General features: G+C 47.1%; 1 protein-coding gene across 2 annotated transcripts in view; it reads right to left on the reverse strand.

Annotated features, from left to right (window-relative positions):
* Positions 1 to 1,700: 1,700 nt before the first annotated feature.
* The window catches only part of LOC141059288 (uncharacterized), a 37,934-nt gene continuing 15,079 nt past the window's right edge, over positions 1,701 to 24,555 (reverse strand). The window contains exons 2-7 of one of the 2 annotated variants that reach the window (XM_073555615.1): positions 18,350 to 18,499; positions 18,043 to 18,222; positions 17,836 to 17,959; positions 17,655 to 17,752; positions 17,379 to 17,466; positions 1,701 to 3,640 (exon numbers count right to left, since the gene is read on the reverse strand). In XM_073555615.1, the coding sequence (XP_073411716.1) occupies positions 2,430 to 3,640; positions 17,379 to 17,466; positions 17,655 to 17,752; positions 17,836 to 17,959; positions 18,043 to 18,222; positions 18,350 to 18,427 (1,779 nt within the window). In that variant the 5' untranslated portion in view covers positions 18,428 to 18,499 and the 3' untranslated portion in view covers positions 1,701 to 2,429. Of the gene's footprint in view, positions 3,644 to 17,378; positions 17,467 to 17,654; positions 17,753 to 17,835; positions 17,960 to 18,042; positions 18,223 to 18,349; positions 18,500 to 24,555 lie in introns of both variants that reach the window. The other variant, XM_073555614.1, reaches the window with a different exon arrangement.

The following is a 24,555-nucleotide window of genomic DNA, read 5'->3' on the forward strand; positions in this document are numbered from 1 at the left end:
TCCCAGACATTATGGCTGCACATATCCCTAGTCTTTATAATGATATTGCACTCATTCCCTGACAGACCGCAGCATGGCCATTAGTTAGAAGCTGCTAATGATCTTCGGAGCAGGTAAGTTTTCCCTGAGTGGTATATATTGGGCCGTTTGAAAACTGAGTTTTGTCTAGGACCATTTGTCTGCACTACTAACTGACAGCTGTTACATTACCAAACTAGGGCAGTCCCTATAGGAGGAAAAACACAATAATTATACTGTGCTTTAACATACTTTCTATTCCTGACACTGGAGTGGCTTATAAACTTACAAAGTATATAATCCAAGAAAAAGGGAGGAAGTATAAATAACACTGTAGAAAGACATGCAGTTAGCTAAAAACAGCGTTTATTGAATCAGAATAAAAATACATACTCATTGTATGGATCACAGAAGCATACATAAATACGGTGTGCACAATGGAGCCACCAACAGGGGTATCACTACAGGGAAAATGTTACTGTCATATAATTTAATTCTGGTGCACTGAATGATGGTCTGGAACACAGTACTGACAATATATAATCTATAATTACATCAATGCACCCCTCTTTTATTAGGGGGTGTAAATATTAAACAAGATCCCCAATAACATCATTAGTCATGTAAAAAGGATGATAATAAGTAGGAACTGCCAAAAAGCATATGCAAATAGTGCACCACCAGCTGAATCTTCCCAAACTAGCTAGTGCATGGCATACTTGGGGAAGACTGACAATGTATAGGAATAGTGTATGTGTATATATATATATATATATATATATATATATATATATCTAGATTACAAAAGTGCTTAAGTGCTAAAGTGCAAAATGCAATAAGAAAAATATATATTATATAGCTAGTAGCAATATGTAAGAGACAAAACGCAAAGTCAGAAATCCCCTACCGTGGGGAGAACCTATCGCTATGTGGGAGAATGCAAAAGTACAGCTGAAACAGTTAAATATGCATGGCAGCTCAATGTGAATACCTGACCTGTAAGTCCTTACCCCCATTGAAGAAGCTCACGCGAAACACGCGTCGGGGAACGGCTGCCACCTACAGGTCAGGTATTCACATTGAGCTGCCATGCATATTTAACTGTTTCAGCTGTACTTTTGCATTCTCCCACATTGCGATATGTTCTCCCCACGGTAGGGGATTTCTGACTTTGCGATTTGTCTCTTACATATTGCTACTAGCTATATAATATATATTTTTCTTATTGCATTTTGCACTTTAGCACTTAAGCACTTTTGTAATCTAGAGATATATATATATATATACACACATACACTATTCCTATACATTGTCAGTCTTCCCCAAGTATGCCATGCACTAGCTAGTTTGGGAAGATTCAGCTGGTGGTGCACTATTTGCATATGCTTTTTGGCAGTTCCTACTTATATTATCATCCTTTTTACATGACTAATGATGTTATTGGGGATCTTGTTTAATATTTACACCCCCTAATAAAAGAGGGGTGCATTGATGTAATTATAGATTATATATTGTCAGTACTGTGTTCCAGACCATCATTCAGTGCACCAGAATTAAATTATATGACAGTAACATTTTCCCTGTAGTGATACCCCTGTTGGTGGCTCCATTGTGCACACCGTATTTATGTATACTTCTGTGATCCATACAATGAGTATGTATTTTTATTCTGATTCAATAAACGCTGTTTTTAGCTAACTGCATGTCTTTCTACAGTGTTATTTATACTTCCTCCCTTTTTCTTGGATTGTAGTACAGATTATAGGAAGCTTTACATAGGCCTTGTTATTGCGAGTTACAAAGTATATAGTTTGAAGTCTGGGATATACCAGACTGTTTCGGATAACATGATTTTGGGGTTTTCTTTGTCTATCTCGCTTGAATATAGGTCAATATTAAATGGTCTCCTGATGAGTTGCCTTTGATGAGGTCAATGAAACCCATTGCAATGAGAGGCTTGGAGAGCGAATGTGTATACGTCACCTCACCCTTTACACTGAAACGTGTGGTATACGTTTCATCTATTAGTCACCTTCTGAATAACCTTCAGGGGGTGAATTATGGGTAGAATTTTACAATTGAAATTAATAAAGATTAAGTTTTATCTTTTGTCAGCAAACATGAGGAATGACAAGAGGTAACACATTTAAGAAGATCCAATTTTGGTTAAAACTATTCCAAAATTATGAACATAAAGGCTTCTCCCCTAGGTGACATCTCTGATACTTATTAACAGTTGATTTCCAAGTAAAATAAGTCCCACATTAAGAAAATGAAAAAGGCTTCTCCTATGTGTGATTGCTCTGATGTCTAACAAGATGATCTTTCCGGTTAAAACATTTCCCACATTCAGAACAGGAAAAAGGCTTCTCTCTTGTGTGAGTTGTCTGGTGGCTATCTAGGCTTGTTATTCATTTAAAACATTTCACACATTCTGAACATGAAAAAGGCTTCTCCCCTGTGTGAGTTCTCTGGTGGCTATCAAGATTCACTTTCTGGTTAAAACATTTCCCACATTCTGAACATGCAAAAGGCTTCTCGTCTGAGTGACTGCTCTGATGTCTAACAAGATGTTCTTTCCGGTTAAAACATTTCCCACATTCAGAACAGGAAAAAGGCTTCTCCCCTCTGTGCATTCTCTGGTGACTATCACAAGTTGTTTTCCATCTAAAACATTTCCCACATTCTGAACATGAAAAAGGCTTCGCCCCTGTGTGGGTTCTCTGGTGGGTATCAAGATTCACTTTGTGGTTAAAGCATTTCCCACATTCTGAACATGCAAAAGGCTTCTCCCCTGTGTGAGTTCTCTGGTGGCTATCAAGATTCACTTTCTGGTTAAAACATTTCCCACATTCTGAACATGCAAAAGGCTTCTCGTCTGAGTGACTGCTCTGATGTCTAACAAGATTTTCTTTCCGGTTAAAACATTTCCCACATTCAGAACAGGAAAAAGGCTTCTCTCCTCTGTGCGTTCTCTGGTGGCTATCAAAAATTGTTTTCCATCTAAAACATTTCCCACATTCTGAACATGCAAATGTCATCTCCCCTGTGTGAGTTCTCTGGTGCTTAACCAGATCTGAATTATGTGTAAAACATTTCCCACATTCTGAACAGGAAAAAGGTTTCTCCCCTGTATGAGCTCTCTGGTGGCTATCAAGAACTGTTTTCCGGTTAAAACATTTCCCACATTCTGAACAGGAAAAAGGTTTCTCCCCTGTGTGAATTCTCTGGTGGGTAACAAGACTCCCTTTCTGGTTAAAACACTTCCCACATTCTGAACAGGAAAAAGGTTTCTCCCCTGTATGAGTTCTCTGGTGGCCATCAAGAACTGATTTCCGTTTAAAACATTTCCCACATTCTGAACAGGAAAATGACTTCTTTGGTTTAGGAGCAGTTTGTTTTTTAATGCCTCTTTTGTGACTTTGATTTTCCTTAGTAGTCGGTAATGAATCAGAAGATGGGACCTGTTTCATAGGATCAAAAGACAGATCTTTGCTGTGAATGGATGATGGTATATCTGGAGTAAAAGCAATCTCTTCAGTTGTATCTTGAAGGATCTCAAGATCATCAGATTTAAAAATTGAAGATGTCAGATGTACCTCTGATCTCCTGGTACAGTCATCTGCTAAGACAAAAAGCAATTATTTTTTAATAAAATATCCTTGAGTTTTATATTTTTGAACACTTCTACTTAAACTGTCCATAAAAATGGCAAGCTGTGTAAAAAACTATTCACCAAGAAAAATGATAGTTCACAGTCTAATAGAAAACCTTATAGGATGAACCAGTAGTGTGTGGTGTTCAACTGTTTGTTCATTCTGCCTCCCAAATATAGAATTATAAGAAACCAATCAATGTTACGTAGGCAAAAATAATACCAATTCTCCGGCCACAAAAAAAAGTTCCCATTCAGGTCCATCATCTGTCAATGTAAAAACAGTGGTTCCCACACTATTAGTAGCTCAAAGCTGTTGAAAAGCAACAGGGTTTCTATAAACCAATCCAGCAAAATCCGCTCTCACTTCTGAGCCTTGCAGTGTGCCCAAACAACATTTAGGATCTCTGCATTTAGCAATATTATAGTGAGAAGAATCCACTTAATTTATGGTGTGTGTCTCCTGGAGCACAATCTAGGCACTATGTGTTGGGTAATAAAATGGCAAATGTGTAATTTTCACTCTCCAACATCCACTGGGTGTTAATTTCTGGAAAGTGGCTGTGGAGTCAAAATATTCACTCCTCCAATAGATTAAAACCCTCAGTGAATTAATTTATAAAATGGAATCACTTTACGAGGATTTCGACTATTCTGGTTTTCAAGCATTTAGTTATACTAGGGCTTCTGCATATGATATGTCTAATCTCATCTGGGATCTGTTCCTGGTCTACAGCTGGAGTAATCTGCTCCCTACTTCCACCAACGGGAAACTACCACACCCTACTAAACCTCAAAGCATACTGCCAGATTCTGCAAGATACAGTGTTGTTCTCCTTTGGGGTTTAGTCGTCTGTGCTCAGCTCACAACTTGTGTATTTGTTTTCTGTTGTGACCGTGGCCCGTTTATTCACTACTCTTTTGTCTTCTAATTCTGTCCTTCTGGTTCTGACCCAGCTACCTGACTATTCTTCTTGCCATCTAATACCACAGAATAGCAGGTAACACCATGGTCCAGGTCTAGGGGTCCATGTGTAAGTCCAGATCCATGTAAGGGTGTTAAAGGGCGATGAACAAGGCAATCCTTGGGATATGGAAAGCAGAGAAGATAGTGCCAAGCATGTTCATGGTGGACATCTTTTGAGCTGCCAGGTGACAACGAACAGTGCTCCCAATACATTGTGTCTGCAAACTATTCCAGCAAGATCTGCATTCCAGTAGCTAAATGGCGCTCCTTCCCTTCTGAACACTGCCATGTGCCCAGACAGTACTGTACAACCGTGTATAGGGTATTGTACGAAGTTAGAATATAATTTGTAAGATCCATTTGTTTTCTATTATCCTTTGTGAATAATTACAAAGTTATCACCACAAAGTGACACACGTCAGATTTTAAAAATGGGGCCTGATTAGGAACACAAAACAGGTTGCGGAAGTGGTTAAACCCGAGTATTTTGGACACTAACTACTGTAGTCAAAAACTGTGACTATAGACAATAACATCTACTGAAATGATCAAACTCAACAGTCTTCATCAGTAATAAATGAGTAACTAGTGGTGAAACCTCTCTGGGGTAATTAGCGGACGGATCTCGGTGACTTCACAATCTAAACTATCGTAATGGCCAATATTTTCTGTCAGATGAGATTCAAGAAGAAATATTAGACATTTAAAGAGAACTGTGTATAATAATGCAGAGATGTCTTAAAGGGAACCTGTCAGCAGGATTGTGCTCAGTAACCTACAGACACTGTCAGGTCGGCGCCGTTATACTGATTACAATGACACCTGGTGATAAAATCCGTCTTGTGGTCGTTGTTTAATCTGTATTTGTAGTTTTCAGTTAATGAGATTCTCATGCTCTGGGACGGGGCTGCGGGTGGGGCTGTGGGCGGGGCTTTGTGCTTCTCTGATTACATATGCACCTGTATTGGCTTATGACAGGTTCCTGATCCCTCAGTGACCTGTCCCCCATTATTACATAATGCATATAATAGTGTTGATATTATTGTTGATAATGCCTATAATATTGTGGCTATTGTGAGGTTTATAAAATTACATCCAGCAAAATGTCACCGGTGATGGCGCTGCCTGAGTAGTAGCATCTATAAGTAAGAGATAGATGATACTGGACAGGTGCCGCCGGTGTTCTTTTGCTGGAGTAAACTGGAGCGGCATTCATTTATGGTGGACCATTGAAGCTACTATGAGTCCTGACCAGAAGATTAGAGAAAATAAAATTATAGTATTGCTCCCCATTTCAGGAGAGATTGTGCAGTAATCTGAATTCCTTAGGATTGAAAACAATGTAATTTATGACGTGGAGTGAATCCATGAAACCAGGGCTCGAGCCATGCCAACACATCTCCTGCAGGTGTGAATAAATGTATATTACAGCCATGAGCCACGCACAGCTTAGAGATATATCATGGCTCAGGTGTAAGGGTTTTATGTAGTTTATCACAATCCTTGAAATTAGTTTTAATACAAATCAAAAAGTCAGGATAAATGGAAACTCTTGTTCTTTCACAGAAATTCAGTTGCACATTTAATGTTGTCGATCATAAAAGCAAAGTTTGGCCAGAAAGACTGGACCTGGTCTTGTAGGGACCATATGAGACATTCAGCAGCACAGAAGGGAGAGAAGGTAGATTCATCCAATAAGATATCAGGGATCTAGGAAGTCAACAGCATCATTACCCTCCGCTTTCTCTTACAGACCCATCACAGCACTTTTCAAGTGATTTTCTAAGGCTAGTTTCACACTAGCGTATCTACACGCAGCACACAGCGCCGCTGAGCCCCGCCCCCTCCGGTCATCTCCTCCCTACCATCGCTGCATGCGATTTGCACACCCTATCTTTAGCATAGGGTGCGCTGACCGTGCGCTAGTAGGATTTTTGCGTGCACTGCGCACTTTTGAAGGTGCGCCGAGCGCACCAAAATGCAACATGCTGCGTTCGGCGCACCTTCAAAAGTGCGCAGCGCACGCAGAAATCCTACTATCGCACGGTCAGCGCTCGGTCTGCGCACCCTATGCTAAAGATAGGGTGTGCAGATCGCATGCAGCGGTGTGATAGTAGGGAGATGACCGGAGGGGGTGGGGCTTAGCGGCGCCGTGCGCTGTGTAGATATGCTAGTGTGAAACTAGCCTAACTTGTCAGCAGATCCTAGATACGTTGTCATTTGGCTTTGTAGTTTACAGACCTGGGAAGGTTACAGTCAGCGTCTTCTAATCCCAGAGGGTAGGTGGATCCTCCAGGTTGCAAGTTCTATAGAAAAGGGCTTTCAATGCCCAAAAGTCATTTGAACAGTTTTGAGAGGAGGAAAAATGGTGATCACACAATTGTGATATGGCCGGACTACACCACCTACATATCAGCCACAGCCGGTGACTGAGAAGAATCTCAATGCAGGAATGAATGTGTCGCATGGATTTATGTCTTTTTACATCAATTAAGGAATGTGCACCCCAGACCTTGTGGGGGCATTACAACACAGAACAGAGACCCCGATCAGAGGACAAGAAAACATTCACACTCCTTATCTATGAACTGTTCCAATATTTATGGCCACAACTGTTTATCACTCTCCTATAATGATAGGTCTGCTTTATGTCACTTGTCTTATCTATTGCATAATTTCTGTGCTGTGTATAAATATGTGATTCTTCAGATTTTTTTATTAGTTTATCCTGATGGAGACCTGAGTAGTCTTGAAAGTAGAGTTGAGCGACTTTGGTCGGATCAGGTTTCATGAAACAAAATTTGTTTCAGATGAAACTGGTCCGACTAGGGCAAAAAAAGTCGGAGTTTCGTCCGAAACCCGACCCCAATGCAAGTTAATGGGGAATAAAAGTCGGTATTGAGTGGATGAATGTCATCCGCTTTTGTTCCCCATTGACTTGCATTGCGGTCGGGTTTCGGACGAAACTCCGACCTTTTTTGCCCTAGTCGGACCAGTTTCATCTGCAACAAGTTTTGTTTCATGAAACCCGATCCGACCAAAGTCGCTCAACTCTACTTGAAAGCTTGCAATGTGTTACCTTTTAATGGCTAACTGAAAAGATGGTATCAACCACTGAGGACTCTCAATTCTAAATACTGTACACTGCTCAAAAAATAAAGGGAACACTCAAATAACACATCCTAGATCTGAATGAATTAAATATTCTCATTGAATACTTTGTTCTGTATAAAGTTGAATGTGCTGACAACAAAATCACACGAAAATCATCAATGGAAATCAAATTTATTAACCAATGGAGGCCTGGATTTGGAGTCACACACAAAATAAAAGTGGAATGTTGAGAGTGTGTGGACCCCATCTGAAATGTAATGTCCTTAAAACAAGTCATAACGAGGCTCAATATTGTGTGGCCTCCACGTGCCTGTATGACGTCCCTACCGTATAACTCCTGGGCATGCTTCTGATGAGGCAGAGGATGGTCTTCTGAGGGATCTCCTCCCAGACCTGGACTAAAGCGTCCGCCAACTCCTGGACAGTCTGTGGTGCAACGTGACGTTGGTGGATGGAGCGAGACATATGTCCCAGATGTGCTCAATCGGATTCAGGTCTGGGGACCGGGCGTGCCAGTCCATAGCTTCAATGCCTTCATCTTGCAGGAACTGCTGACACACTCCAGCCACATCAGGTCTGGCATTCTATTGCATTAGCAGGAACCCAGGGCCAATCACACCACCATATTGTCTCACAAGGGGTCTGAGGATCTCATCTCGGTACCTAATGGCAGTCAGGCTACCTCTGACGAGCACATGGAGGGATGGGCGGCCCTCCAAAGAAACGCCACCCCACACCATTACTGACCCACTGCCAAACCGGTTATGCTGAAGGATGTTGCAGGAAGCAGATCGCTCTTCACAGTCTCTGCAGACTCTGTCACGTCTGTCACATGTGCTGAGTGTGAACCTGCTTTCATCTATGAAGAGCACAGGGCACCAGTGGCGAATTTGCCAATCATGGTGAGGGGCTGTGAGCACAACCCCCATCTGTGGCCTTCCTCATGGAGTCGGTTTCTAACTGTTTGTGCAGACACATGCACATTTGTGGCCTGCAGGAGGTCATTTTGTAGGGCTCTGGCAGTGCTCCTCCTTGCACAAAGGCGGAGGTAGAGGTCCTGCTGCTGGGTTGTTGACCTCCTACGGCCCCCTCCACGTCTCTGGGTGTACTGGCCTGTCTCCTGGTAGCACCTCCAGCCTCTGGCCACTATGCTGAGACACAACAAACCTTTTTTGCCACAGCTCGCATTGATGTGCCATCCTGGATGAGCTGCACTACCTGAGCCACTTGTGTGGGTTGTAGAGTCCGTCTCATGCTACCACGAGTGAGCGCACAACCAACATTCAAAAGTGACCAAAACATCAGCCAGAAATCATTGGTACCAAGATGTGGTCTGTGGTCCCCACCTGCAGAACCACTCCTTTATTGTGTGTCAAGATCCCATTGCTGACACCGCTATGTCACCGACGGGGGATGTGACCTTTAGGCACACACGGCTATCACATGTGCAAGGGGGCTTATCTTAGTTATACCACAGATGTCACCATGTGATAAAAACAGCAAGCTAGTCTTGCCCTAACAATTTACAGCAGGGGGGTTTATTTTGGTTATCCCACCACTGCCACAATGTTACAAGCTGTCGGGATTTATGGGTATCCCATTTCTCAGTTCCACTTTGGAACTCGCAGCTCTTCGGCGCCCACCTTATCCTCAGATCAGTCAGGGAGCTAAACCTAGAATAATTAGTCGCCGGACGGGCTGCTTGTTGTGCACTGGCGATTAGGCCGCTGCAGTGAGGGAATTATAAATGCTTCAGCCGCAGCCACAATCAACTTATAAACCCCTTCCGTCACTGCCAGCTAGCCCACCCGGCCAAATCACACTTCGCTGCCACCGGCTACGATTCTCTTAATCAATAAGTTAATTAAGAGGGTCCGTAGCAAACCTCAAAATTAGTAGCATAATTAGCTTATAGGCGCATGAATTCGTCACAGAGCAAGGAGCCGAACTAATAAATTTTATAGAAGATAAAAAAAAAAAAGCTTTACAAAATGAGACAATAAGAATACGTACAACGCAATTAAAAATAAAACAGGGTTAAAGAAGAAAACACTCACATGGTACTTAGATCATTTCAGGCAAGTCAGGCAGAACCATGCTGGGGGGGGATGGAGCCAGACATCGTAGTTCATGGATGACGTCTTGTGGCACAGAGCTCCCAAGCAGCAACTAACTAGGGTGGATCAGTTGCAGACTTATAAGCAGGGCTGTGGAGTCGGAGTCGTGGAGTCGGAGTCGGTGCTCATTTTGGTGGAGTCGGAGTTGGAGTCGGTATAAAATGGACCGACTCCGACTCCTAAAATATATAATAAATTGGGTACAGTAATTCAATGCAGGATGTGCTGAATATTTTTTCATAGGAGTTTGGGAAAGTTATGAAATGTCCTATAAATGGCTGTTATATTCCTGATCTAAGGCTACATTCACACACAGCATTTTTCCTGTGTTTTTTGAGTATACGTTTTTCAGCTGCAAAAGTTGATCATCTTTTTAAAAAACTGCATCACCTGAAAGGTTTTTGAGCTCATAGATAATGTTTTCAATAGCAAAAGCAGATTAGAAATCTGCTCTATCCATTTATCCATATTTGTCTATCCATATCGTATCTGTACCAAAAAGAATGAAAACCGGGTAGTACACCAATATATATTCTGTTCTATCTAAATATCTTGATTATTGGATCATAAAAATGATTAAATGTCTGATGTTCACATTGTACTACAATAAATTTTTCACTTAAATATAAGAAATATGTGTGGGAGTCGGAGTCGTGGAGTCGGTGTAAGGGAAATTGAGGAGTCGGAGTCGGAGTCGCAGGTTTGGCTTACCGACTCCACAGCCCTGCTTATAAGTCTGGGCTTGTGCCATCACCAAAAGGGGCTGTCTGGTGATGGTCCTCCCCTTACTCCTGGAGTTAGAATCTGACTACAAAACTTATAATAACTATATCTTGCAGAGGGTACCTCATATAAACACGCACATAGTATCTTTTCCAGCCTGTCGAAGGCAATAATTCAAAACCAAACATGCAGTAATTATGTCACGCTGTTTAAGAGAAATCCATTTCTCGGTTTCTGTTGGGGCTAGAACTTGGCAAGAACCACCGTAGTGACGCCGGATCGGAGCACGTCACAGAAATGTCCGTTTCATTTTTCTGTCGCAAACGGGGACCGAGGTAGGCCCATTTTACTATCTCCCATATGTATCGATGAGGGCACGTTTCAAAGGAAATTCTTTCCACTAGCTAATTAACATTCCTTTGGAGAGGGGGGGTGACAGGAAAGACCTGGTGTAAGGTTACTGTTAGCGTGGGTGGTCAGGAGCGGGAGCTCCGAGAGTGGACCCTCTGGACCGTGGCACCGAGGGACCCCGGGCGAGCTGCCAGGTGGAACCGACCCCTATACAGGGACCGTTAGGAGCAGGCCCAGGGGTTCGAGTACCACGGTAGCCGGTACCGAGAGGGGCGGCTCAGGATGGACCGGAGTAAGACTGAGACTGGAGTAGGACGGCCGGAGCACTGAAGACAGGACTGGAGTAGGACGGCAGGAACACAAGGCAGGACTGGAGTAGGACGGCAGGAACAGTGAAGGCAGGACTGGAGTAGGACGGCAGGAACACAAGGCAGGACTGGAGTAGGACGGCAGGAACAGTGAAGGCAGGACTGGAGTAGGACGGCAGGAACAGTGAAGGCAGGACTGGAGTAGGACGGCAGGAACACGGGTAGCAGGACTGAGAAGCTGCTGTGAAGAGCAGCCGAGACAGGAACTGCAGGAGCAGAGTGTGCACGATGGAGCGAGGCCAGAGTGTCAGGAAACACAACGATCAGGCGCCTCCCTCAGGGGGAAGCGGCCTGATATGGCCCCGTCTGGTCAGTCATTGGTCCAAATGTGCTTCCGGGTCAGGGCACAGCCGGAGCATAAGAAGCAGGAAGGAGGCGCGGCCGCGGCCTATGGCGCATGCGCATAGCATGCAGGGAAGGCATCGGTCGCGGGTCTGTCTCAGGTGACCGCCGCGGCCGTCGGGTGGAGAGAGGCTGCGGCGTGGGAGCGGAGGGCGACTGCGGCGTGGGAGCGGAGGCCGGGTGAGTATGGCGGAGCGGTGTAACAGTACCCCCTCCCCTAAGGCGCCCCCCCCGGAGATTAACAAGAAACCTCTTGAGGATACGGGGAGCATTAATATTCTCCCGAGGCTCCCAGGATCTCTCCTCAGGGCCAAAGCCCTTCCAATCAACGAGAAAGAAAGTCCTACCTCTAACCCTTTTCACAGCGAGGATGTCCTGCACTTCAAAAACGTCGTCGGCACCCACCGGCTGAGGACCAAGATCAAGCGAGGAATGGAAACGATTCAGCACCACAGGCTTCAGGAGAGAGACGTGAAAGGTGTTCGGGATCCGGAGCGAAGCAGGCAACCTCAATTTGTAGGCAACTTCGTTAATACGTCCCAGAATTTCAAACGGACCGATGTAGCGTGGACCCAACTTGTAGGAGGGCAGTTTTAGTCGGACGAATTTGGAGGAGAGCCAGACCTTGTCGCCAACACGATACGGAGGAGAATCCAACCTCTTTTTGTCTGCATAGTTCTTCATCTGATCAGCGGATCTCTTGAGTGATGTGTTGGTCTCAGCCCAAATCTTAGAAAATTCCTAGGACAAGGCATTGGCCGCGGGTACCTCAGAGGCAGGGGTTATCGGAAGAGGGACACCAGGATGTCTGCCAAAAACAATGAAAAACGGAGACTTGGCCGAAGACTCACCAGCATGGTTGTTATAAGCGAACTCTGCCCAGGGGAGTAAGCTGACCCAATCGTTCTGGTGGGCGTTAGAGAAGTGGCGTAAGTATCCCGTAAGCGTCTGGTTGGTACGCTCTACTTGTCCGTTGGACTGTGGATGGTAGGCCGAGGAGAAGTCGAGGGAAACGTTCATAAGCTTACAAAGCGAACGCCAGAACTTGGAGGTAAACTGAACCCCTCGGTCAGACACAATGCGTCGAGGTAGTCCATGAAGCCTGAAGACTTGATGAATGAAGATCTCGGCCAGCTCCGGCGCTGAGGGAAGACCGGGCAGAGGGATGAAGTGAGCCATCTTGGAAAAACGATCCACCACCACCAGAATGACTGAGCAGCCCGCAGAGCAGGGTAGGTCGGTGATGAAATCCATGGCGATGTTCTCCCAAGGAACCGTAGGGACAGGCAACGGAAGCAACAAGCCAGACGGAGATCTCCGTGGTACCTTGTTCTTTGCACAGGATGGACAAGAAGCCACAAAATCGAGTACATCTTGGCGAAGTGAGGGCCACCAGTAGTGACGTTTGATAAGATCAAGGGTCTTCTTAGTTCCGGCATGGCCGGCCAGTTTGGAGGAGTGCCCCCATAGAAGAACCTTTTGCTTGAGATTATCTGGCACAAGCGTCTTGCCAGGCGGAGGAGTAAGCCAGTTCACTGGAGCCACGGTGATGATCCTAGTGGGATCAATGATATGTGACGGTTCCTCCGTGGATTCGTGTGGTTGGAAGACCCTGGACAGGGCGTCGGCTTTGGAATTCTTGCTGCCAGGACGGAATCGGAGCTCGACATCAAATCGGGCAAAAAATAAAGACCATCTGGCCTGGCGAGGGTTTAGTCTCTGGGCAGACTGGAGATAGGCCAGATTCTTGTGGTCCGAGAAGATGACAAAAGGATGGACAGCTCCTTCCAGGAGGTGGCGCCATTCCTCCAAGGTCAACTTGATGGCCAAAAGTTCCCGGTCACCGATCGAGTAGTTACACTCGGATGGAGAAAAGGCCTTCGAGAAGAAGCCACAAGGGTGCAGGCGACCAGAGGCGGTTCTCTGGGACAGCACCGCCCCGGCACCAGTCGAGGAAGCGTCCACCTCGAGTACAAAAGGTCGATCGCTCTCAGGGCGATGCAGGACCGAAGCCGTGGAGAAAGCCCGTTTTAGGGACAGAAAGGCCTCCTCTGCCTCAGGAGACCAATCCTTGGAAGTAGACCCTTTACGGGTGAGCACAGAAATGGGTCTTGTGATCGCGGAGAAGTGGGAGACAAATTGCCGGTAATAGTTGGCGAACCCGAGGAATCGTTGTATCGCCTTTAATCCGACGGGGCGAGGCCATTTGAGGATGGCAGACAACTTCTCGGGATCCATCCTTAGACCAGCGTCGGAGATAATGTATCCCAGAAATGGCAGAGAGGTCTGTTCGAAGAGACATTTCTCGATCTTTGCATACAGACGGTTCTCCCGAAGACGCTGAAGCACCAGGCGGACACTCTTTCTGTGGGACGAGAGGTCCGGCGAGAAGACGAGGATGTCGTCTAAGTACACGACCACACAGGAGTACAAGAGATCCCGGAAGATCTCGTTGACGAACTCTTGAAAGACTGCAGGAGCATTGCAAAGACCGAAGGGCATGACCAGGTACTCGTAATGGCCATCTCGAGTGTTGAAAGCGGTCTTCCACTCGTCACCTGCACGGATACGGACCAGATTGTAGGCTCCTCTGAGGTCCAGCTTGGTAAAGACCCGAGCCCCTCTGAGACGGTCAAACAGTTCCGGAATGAGTGGAAGAGGGTACCTGTTCTTGATGGTAATCTCATTCAAGCCCCTACAGTCAATGCATGGCCGTAGAGTCCCGTCCTTCTTTTTGACGAAGAAGAACCCAGCTCCCGCGGGCGAAGAGGATTTCCGTATAAAGCCTTTGGCGAGGTTCTCTCGGACGTACTCGGACATGGCGGTGGTCTCCACGGGAGACAGAGGGTAGATTCTGCCCCTTGGGGGGGTTGAACCAGAAACAAGTTCAATTGGGCAGTCAAACGGCCGGTGTGGAGGGAGGACCTCTGCTTCCTTCTTATCAAAAACATCGGCGTAGGAGCTGTAAGCTGGAGGAAGACCCGGGAGGTCTGGAGGCGACCGTGGAGCGGCCGCCAGGCGGACAGGAGTCAGACAGCGAGCTTGGCACGGGTGCCCCCAGCGGAGTATCTCCCCAGAAGACCAGTCGAGAACAGGCTGATGAGTCCTTAACCATGGAAGACCGAGTAGAATGGCGTGAGAGAGCTTAGGTAAAACGTAAAAGGCTATCTTCTCTCGATGTAAGGCTCCGATTTGCAATTCCACCTCTTCAGTGACCAAGGTGACGGTCACCTGTAGCGGTTTGCCATCCACGGTGGCAATCTGAATTGGGTTAGATAGAGTGACTACAGGAATTTGGTATTTGTCTACCTCTTCCGGCCGAATGAAGTTACCCGCTGAGCCCGAATCCACGTAGGCCACCTCGGAACCACGCCTCCCTCCTGAAACCAAAAGCACAGAAATCGTAAGGGGTTGAGAGGAATCATCATCATCACCTAGGAAGGCCTCTCTTACCTGACCTAGGTGGAGTCGTTTCCCTGTCTCTTAGGACAGGTGCGGATATAGTGTGACGAATGACCGCAATAGAGGCACAGACCTTGTGCCCGTCTCTCTCTCTGACGTAACTCGGCCAACCTGAGATGATCTATCTGCATGGGCTCACCCGAAGAGAGGGAAGAAGATCCGACTGAACGTGAACTGGCCGACTGAGTGAAAGGAAGAACTGACCTGGAGGAGCGCCTGTCTCTCACTGACTCCCGAGCGCGCTCCCGGAAGCGCAGGTCAATGAGGGTAGCCAGCGAGATAAGGTCCTCTAAGGTGGACGGTGTATCTCGACCAGCGAGTTCATCCTTTATTTTACTAGAAAGACCGCGCCAGAATGCCCCCACCAAAGCTGCGTTATTCCAGCCGAGCTCAGAGGAAATAGTGCGAAAGCGAATAGCGTACTGTCCGACCGTGAGAGAGCCCTGGTGTAAGTTAAAGAGTGACTCAGTGAGAGAGGCTAACCGGGCCGGCTCATCGAAAACCTTAAGAAACGTATCCAGGAAAACCGGGAGACTCGAAACGACCGGGTCGTCACGTTCCCAGAGCGGGTTTACCCAAGAAAGGGCCTCTCCCTCCAGATGGGACATGATGAAGGCCACTTTGGCCCGGTCCGAGGGATATTGCTGCGGCAGCCATTCAAAGTGGAGACTACACTGATTTAAGAACCCCCTACAGAGCTTGGGATCCCCGGTGAAACGAGGCGGCTTGGCGAGGCGGGGCGTCGGATGAGCAGCAGACGCAGGGGGAGGAGTCGGCACTGCAGCGGCAGCCTGGAGGGCCGACAAGCGACTATCAAAGGAGGCCATGTAGGACAAAATGTGGGTTTGAGTATCTTGCTGCTGGCCCAGCTCCTGTTGGAGACTGGCCAGCTGAGTGGCATTTCCAGGATCGGCCACCTGTAAGGCCGACAAACGGGTGTCCATCGACTTCATGATTGACATAATGCGCCCCTGATTCTCCCGTAGGAATAGCAACTCTTTCTGGGTAGCAGCCATAGTACCGGCGGAGTCCATGGCCTGATCGTACTGTTAGCGTGGGTGGTCAGGAGCGGGAGCTCCGAGAGTGGACCCTCTGGACCGTGGCACCGAGGGACCCCGGGCGAGCTGCCAGGTGGAACCGACCCCTATACAGGGACCGTTAGGAGCAGGCCCAGGGGTTCGAGTACCACGGTAGCCGGTACCGAGAGGGGCGGCTCAGGATGGACCGGAGTAAGACTGAGACTGGAGTAGGACGGCCGGAGCACTGAAGACAGGACTGGAGTAGGACGGCAGGAACACAAGGCAGGACTGGAGTAGGACGGCAGGAACAGTGAAGGCAGGACTGGAGTAGGACGGCAGGAACACAAGGCAGGACTGGAGTAGGACGGCAGGAACAGTGAAGGCAGGACTGGAGTAGGACGGCAGGAACAGTGAAGGCAGGACTGGAGTAGGACGACAGGAACACGGGTAGCAGGACTGAGAAGCTGCTGTGAAGAGCAGCCGAGACAGGAACTGCAGGAGCAGAGTGTGCACGATGGAGCGAGGCCAGAGTGTCAGGAAACACAACGATCAGGCGCCTCCCTCAGGGGGAAGCGGCCTGATATGGCCCCGTCTGGTCAGTCATTGGTCCAAATGTGCTTCCGGGTCAGGGCACAGCCGGAGCATAAGAAGCAGGAAGGAGGCGCGGCCGCGGCCTATGGCGCATGCGCATAGCATGCAGGGAAGGCATCGGTCGCGGGTCTGTCTCAGGTGACCGCCGCGGCCGTCGGGTGGAGAGAGGCTGCGGCGTGGGAGCGGAGGGCGACTGCGGCGTGGGAGCGGAGGCCGGGTGAGTATGGCGGAGCGGTGTAACAGTTACCAGCTGCAGGCACAGAGCTGCAATGTGTGACGAGGGGGGTCACATCTGCAGAGTGACAGCCATGGATCGTTCTGGTCAGTGTAGTGTATGGAAGATTAAGGAGTATTCCGGAAAAGTCATACATATTTTACATTACCATTACAGTGTCTTGATAATTGCCAATAACTTCCATCTGTTGTCTATTCCATTTGTACAACAGCATGTGAAATTGATTGTCAATCCTAAGTGGACAGTTTGATTTCACAGAAGTTTGATTTACTTGGAGTTATACACTGTTGTTTAAGTGTTCCCTTATTTTTTTGAGCAGTGTATATTTCTATCTACTGGCTAACACGGTACAAAGATACATATCTTTCCTGTGAGAAGGATCTGTGACTTCTCTGCATTTAGTGGTTACTACTCACCTGGGTAGTCACATATGGTAATCTCTTTACACCGCTCATCACCCCTCACATATGTCTCTGTAGTATTAATACGGGTCAGATCTTCACTCTGAAACAAATATTGGAAAAGTCACAGACAGATGGAGAAGTCACATCTCTAATCCTGCCATCTCCACCGTTCTCATTACACAAGTATAAAACATATAATACTGGTGGATAAAACAAGACTGAGCACAAGACCCCCACAGCTGTCTACACATCATAGGCGAGATCTCATTACACCTTCTCTCCATCTACCTGATGATCCTGAGGAACATTGGGATCTTCTTGTTTATATTCCTTTGGAAGAAGAGGACGGGGACATCTCTCTGGTGTTTTTCTCTTACTGGATAGATCTGGAGGAAATACATACAGGGACTGAATTCATTCTTTACATACAGATAATTATAGGCCGTGTGTATTTAGCCTTGTCTATTACCTGGTGATGTGAGGGGCTGGGGAACCTCCATCTTGACGTCCTTGTACAGATCTGTGTGTCCTTCTAAATAATCCCACTCCTCCATGGAGAAATAGACAGCGACATCCTGACATCTTATAGGAACCTGACACATACAATGATACCGTCATCCCCCCGATCCCTTCATAGCATTACTGTATAATGGCCCTACATTCCCAGCAGTGTCACCTCTCCAGTCAGCAGCTCAAGCAGCTTGTAGATGAGGTCTAGGATCTTCTGGTCATTGATGTCCTCATGTATCAGGGGGTGAGGTGGAGGCTCCGTGATTGAGCTCTGGGGTCTTCCCCATCCCTCAGACACAGGGTCCTGACAGCGCTCACTAGAGGTTGTCTTCACCACTGTGTAATCCTGGTTATGGAGACACATTAATAAATCTCACTACAGACATTTCCAGAGTCCTCACCTCTCCAGTTCTGTCCATCTGTTATTCCCATAGATAAGAATGATGTAATGTGACGTCATCAGAATCTCTCACCTCTCCAGTAAGCCGGAAAAGGATCTCTAGGGTGAGGTGTAATATCCTCTCCGCCATCTTGTCTCTGTCCATATCCATCTTTGATGGGTAAATCAGGAAAATTCTTTTATGTAGAAGATCTTCACTGAGAGGATCCGATATTGTAGAGACCTGAATGAGAAGATGAGCCGATGTAACATCATAAAAATCCTGTGTAATAATACAATTCCTGGAGATAATAAGGGAAACATATGAGGAGATTTATTATTTTACAGTACTTAGTTTTCTTTAAATCTACTAATAAAACCTATATATTTAGGCCACAGAGAACAAGCTGTTTCTCCCTCGGAGTCGGCAGCTGAATACGTTCCTCATAGACTCATCTTCCATAACGCTAATTCTCGCCTCATTTACCGACACTGGAATCGGCATTAGCAATACTGCAGGAGATATTCATTACAAGTGACATGAGAAATAACTACTTCATGATGAGGACGACATCTTCATCTTCTATTACGGCTCTAGAAACATATTTGGCCAGAGTCGGTCACTGACTCCATCCCCACCGGCCGTCTATATGAAGGTTTCCCGTCTTCCCCGCACTGGAATCTTCTATCACGTTAGATCTCAGCTCTGAGTCACACACAGAAGTTTGAGGCTTTTAGAAAAGATTTTTTGTTTGCACAAACACAGCAGACAGGAATTATCTGATCCCAAAGCCTCCATGTACAGTGATTTATGGGGATATTTCTGGCCTTAGGCTTTCCTATATTACAGGAAAAACACCAGAAAAAAGATGATATTAAAATGTTTCTAAAGAAAATTGGCTCCAACAATTGTAAAAAAAAAAAAAAAAAGCGGAAGACATTTTTTCACACAATAAACAATTGAAAAAATTAACCCTTTTGGGCCCCAGAACATAGATTTACACACAGGGACGGCACAGTTGCGGCTGCAACAAAGATCCTGGCAGTTTATCCACTTGCTGCTGTGAAAAGCAAATATGACATCTAAGGGTACCGTTACACTTAGCGATGCACCAGCGATCTCGACAACAATACGACCTGGTAAGGATTGCTGGTACATCGCTACATGGTCGCTAGTAAGCTGTCAAATGGGCAGATCTCCTCAACGACGCAGCAACGATCCAGCAATCCGTATAACGACCTTGGCGGTCGTTGGGACCTTGTCACACAATACTATTCTGACGATTCAGACCTCCATAAGCGTGAGTTCTGCGTCGCCAACGAGGTTGCTAGTCGTTGACTGGTCATGGTGTCAAACAGCGATTCATGCTGGCCAGCGGTACACCAACGATCAAAAAATGGCCTGGGACATTCGCGCACGATCAGCGAGATCACAGCAGGGGGCGGTCGCCGCTATGTGTCACACGTAGCGAGATCGCTGTGGCGTCACAAAAACGGTGACGTTTCAGCGATCTCGCCAACGATCTTGCTTAGTGTGAAGTACCCTTAAGAAGGTGTGACAGAATTCGTCTGAATGCCCTCCACCCCCAAGTACTCGATAGTATGGGGCGGCCTAGTTACTACAATACTTACACGCCTAATAATGGTGTCTGGGCTGTAATGTATGAAGATCTATTAGGCCGGGCCAGAGGCAGCATCCAATAAGTTACCTTTTATCGCCCCCATACATATCAGACTAAAGTTAGATGAAATCACTGATTTCGGGGGGTTTGGCCGACCATATAATGTATTTCAGAGCCTCCCGACAGATGTCAGGGCAGAGAAGGATCTGGCATCCTGAATTTCAGAGGATAATCCGTTTCTTCTTATAGATAATCCTCCTCTAGAGGAGTCTGGAGGCGACTCTCTCATACAGACCACAGGAAAGCTGGAATATTTGGGTGTATGGGGGAGTCGGGAGAGATAGCCGTCTGCCAAATGACCGTTCAGCCAACGCTTATCTCATGTGTATGGGGCCATTAGTATTACACTGACAGGCAGTGATGATACACGGCACTACAGTAGTACAGTGCATCACCGGAGCCATCAGAGCCTTGTATGTTGTATGATCGCACTGATCAGAGGGGTTTAAAGAATGGTTTAAAGTGGAAAAAAATATCACAGTTTCAGCAACAAGAATATCCGTCACTATATGGGAAAACAGAGTCACTGCACAATGTGAGTTACGTCACGTCCATAACTACTTTATTATACTCTATTATCCTATACACAGTGGTGTAGATAGAAATCACAGGTCCCACAGCAATAGCTGGAATTGGGCCCCCTAACGTATAGAAAAAAAAAAAAATCTATCTAAATATATAGATTTGGCAGAGTAATATCTCCGGACTCTGCAGACCGCATGCTGCTGTTGTACTTGGCAGGCCTGCACCAGATGGTATGGAGATGAATGAGGGATACCAAAGTTCAAAAATAAACTTTACTTAATAAGAACTTAGTGAGAATATACATCAGATAGGAGGCACATTATAAAATGCTTCTTCTGCATTATGCAGAGTCAGGAACTTTCCGCTTACATGTGGCGGTACATAACTTTTCTTATAAGCCAAATAGTCCAGCAAACCTGAGCTAAGGACCTCACCCTGCTCTTTGTTTCCACTAGTCTCTCTGCTGGCAATCCAGATTCTCACTGCCATTATATCTTTGCTTTCCTTCAGAATGTACTATCTGATGTCTCTCTCCTGGCACACAACACCTTATCAATTCAGGAGGACCGCAATCAGCCAGATCAAAGGTCTGTATTTCTCACTTATTCATCCCTATCTGACTCATCACAAGGAAATGGATCTCCTGTGTGCCCATGTACCTCAGTATGAGCGCTCCCTCATGGTATTATGGCCACCACAGCACCTCACACCACAACCCCTTACTCAGTATAATGTCCCCTACCAGCCACACATTCAGCACGAAAGTCCCAACAGCTCTTCTCTTAATATGATGCCACAACAATTCCTGATATTTGGAAAAAAAAAAAAACCCACACACTACTCCCCCAACCCTGCTCCCGAGGTGAACTGCTCCAGTCTGTGCACTGTGAGTACCGAGGCTCTATACTACAGGTTGTGATGTAGTGACGTCATTGTTTCTGCGGTGCACGGAGTCTCAGACTCACAGGCGAAGGCTGAATGGTGGATCAGGAGCTTCCGACTCCGATTCACTATTCTATTCAATGGTATCATCGTCATTGGAATGTGGATATCTCTGAAATTGTGATGATGGGAAGGAGAGGGTGACCAATACTACACCCCACCGAGCCCTGTCAATTCATAGGCACCATAGCAACCGAGTGGGCTACCGCCACTGGGGATCTGTAAGGAGGGGCCGCATGTGCCACTCCTTGCAGAAAGGTCTCAACCTGTAAGCGGGAGGCCAAATTTCTTTGGAAAAGAATAGAGAGAGACCAGATACCTGGCCTTTCAAGGAACTTAGGGCCAGACCGGCATCTAACCCTGCCTGGAGAAAAGCTAGGACAGATGGTAGGGAACAGGGCATAGGTGTGATGTGATTAGACTCACACCAGCCAAAATAGGCCTTCAAGGCTCGATAATAGACCCTAGAAGAGGATGGCTTCCTAGCCTGAATCATTGTATTAATGACTCGGTCCGAAAATCCCGCTGCTCTCAGTATTGTGGTTTCAACGGCCATGCCATCAAATTGAGCAACTGAGAATTCGTGTGGTAAAACAGCCCGAGCCAGGAGATCTGGTCTGTCAGGGAGTCTCCAGGGGGTGCCTGTGAGAAGATTGATAATTTCTGCGAACCAGGCCCTCCTGGGCCAGTACAGGGCGATCAATATGACCCGCACCCCTTCCGCCTTGATTTTCTTTAGCAGTCAGGGCAGGAGAGGAAGGGGAGAGAACAGGTAAGGGAGTCTGAACTGTGTCCAGGGAATGACCAGCGCATCGACCCCTATTGCTAGAGGATCGCGGTATCTTGAGACAAACTGTTGGACCCATCTGTTCTGTCGCGATGCCAGGAGGTCGACGTTTGGAGTCCCCCATAGCCGGCATATATGACACAACACGTCCTGATGTAAGGACCATTCTCCTGCCGCGATCCCCTCCCGACTGAGGAAGTCGGTGGCCATGTTGTCTGTGCCGGGAATGTAAACTGCCGGAATTGCGGTTTCCGACCAGTTGAAGATTCTGGATACCTCGGCCAGTGCCCGGGGACTCCTGGTTCCCCCTTGGTGATTGATGTATGCCACCGCCGTGGCATTTTCCGTTTGAATCCGGACTGGCTGGTTGTTGAGGTATCTTTCCCAATGTAAGAGTGCCAGAAAGACCACCCTCAGTACTAGAATGTTGATTGATAGTGAGGATTCTCACCTCGACCATCGTCCCTGGACCGTCAGGTGGTGGAATACCGCACCCCAGCCCAGGAGACTGGCATCTGTAGTTACTACCTGCCAGTGGACAGGGGGAAAAGGCCGTCCCAGATGAAGGAGGGGAGGTCAGCCACCACTTGAGGGACTCCCTGGTCTGAATGGAAGGGAGGAAGGGGCGATCCAGCAAAGAAATGGACCTGTCCCACTGAAGGAGGATGTTCCAGTATCCTGGAATGGAACAGGGCAAAGGGTATTGCCTCTGAAGCTGCCACCATCCTTTCCATGACTCATGGCAGCGTGAAAAGATAGAAGCCGGAATTTCAACAGAGAGCGAATTCCCTGCTGGAGGGTAATCCACTTTCTTTCTGGGAGAAAGTCCCTCGAGCGGCGGGTGTCGATTATCATCCCTAAGAATTCTAGGCGTTGTGTTGGCATTAAGCGAGATTTCTCCCTGTTTATGATCTAACCAAACCGGGACAGCATGTTTAAAACTACCGCTAGATTTTCCTGGGCCTGAGTGAAGGGGGGTGCTTTGACGAGAATATCGTCGAGATATGGTACCAATATTATGCCTCTGACCCTTAATATAGCTACCATCGCTGCCATAATCTTTGTAAAAATCCTGGGGGCTGTTGCCAGCCCAAATGGCAGGGCCACAAACTGGAAATGCTGCTTTTGGACAGCAAAACGCAGAAACCTTTGATGTCCCTGAAAAATGGTGATGTGCAGGTAGGCGTCCCAGATATCTATGGAACATAGGAATTCCTGATCCTCCATAGACGTAGTTACCGACCGAATCGACTCCATCCTGATATGGCGTAAGCGGACCCATCTGTTTAGCCTTTTGAGGTCTAGTATGGGATGAACTGAGTCATCCTTTTTTGGTATCACAAACAGGTTTGAGTAAAAGCCGGTAAAACGTTCGTGCTCGGGAACAGGGACGATTACTCCTGCGTTGAGGAGAGAGGATTGCCACAAAAAAACCTAGAGCCATAGCAGCGTCTTTTGGTGGTTGCGATAGAAAGAAGAGATATCGCGGAAGCGCGTTGAAGTCTATCGTGCATCCTGTCGATACCATCTCCTTTACCCAGATATCCTCTACTGAACTTTGCCAGACATCTCTGAAGAGAAAGCAGCCTCCTAGTCTGGGACAGGTACTGGGAAGGGAGTTGGATTCCCTGCTGGCGTCAGGCTGAAGTGGCTCCGCCCAGCCCTGACCTGGTAGCTCTGCTGTTGGAACTGCGGGAATGCCATGAAGTGGTGGCCCGAAAGGATACACTCCTATCTCTAGGAGCTTGCGACCTCTGTGGGCCCTGAGCATAAGTGCCTGTCTCTGGGGTACGGCGAAAGGGCTGAGCCCTACGTTTGAAAACATATCGACGAGGCTTGGCCTGAGGGAGAAGGGAGCTTGTACCCCCCCGTTGCATCCTTAATTATTTGATCTAACATTGACCCAAAGAGTCGGGCACCCTGAAACGGTAGATTGGTCAGTGATTTCTTTGAGGACAAATCAGCCTGCTAAGCCTTTAGCCAGACCGTCCGCCGGACAGCTACCACGTTACTGGATGCTTGAGTTGCGCAAGACGCGGCATCCAGGGCTGCTGATACCATATACCTCCCGGCATAAGAGATTTGATCTGCGAACTCCGCCAGTTCCGCTGGTGGTGCCCCGGCCAATATGCCCTGTCTAAGCTGTTTGGCCCATTCTCTAACAGATTTAGCCACCCAGGCTGAGGTGAAGACTGGACAGAATATAGCGGCTGCTGCCTCAAAGGCGGATTTTGCCAGGGATTCTATCCTCCTATATCATTGGGATCCTTTAGGGCTGCCCCACTGGCGAGTGGGAGGACTGTATTGGTAGCGAGTCTGGACACTGGTGGATCCACCGAAGGGGAGGCAGTCCAGTTGGCGGTG

The sequence above is a fragment of the Dendrobates tinctorius genome, unplaced genomic scaffold, assembly GCF_039654945.1.
Source record: "Dendrobates tinctorius isolate UK_male_01 unplaced genomic scaffold, ASM3965494v1 ptg000226l, whole genome shotgun sequence".
Taxonomy (NCBI): Eukaryota; Metazoa; Chordata; class Amphibia; order Anura; family Dendrobatidae; genus Dendrobates; species Dendrobates tinctorius.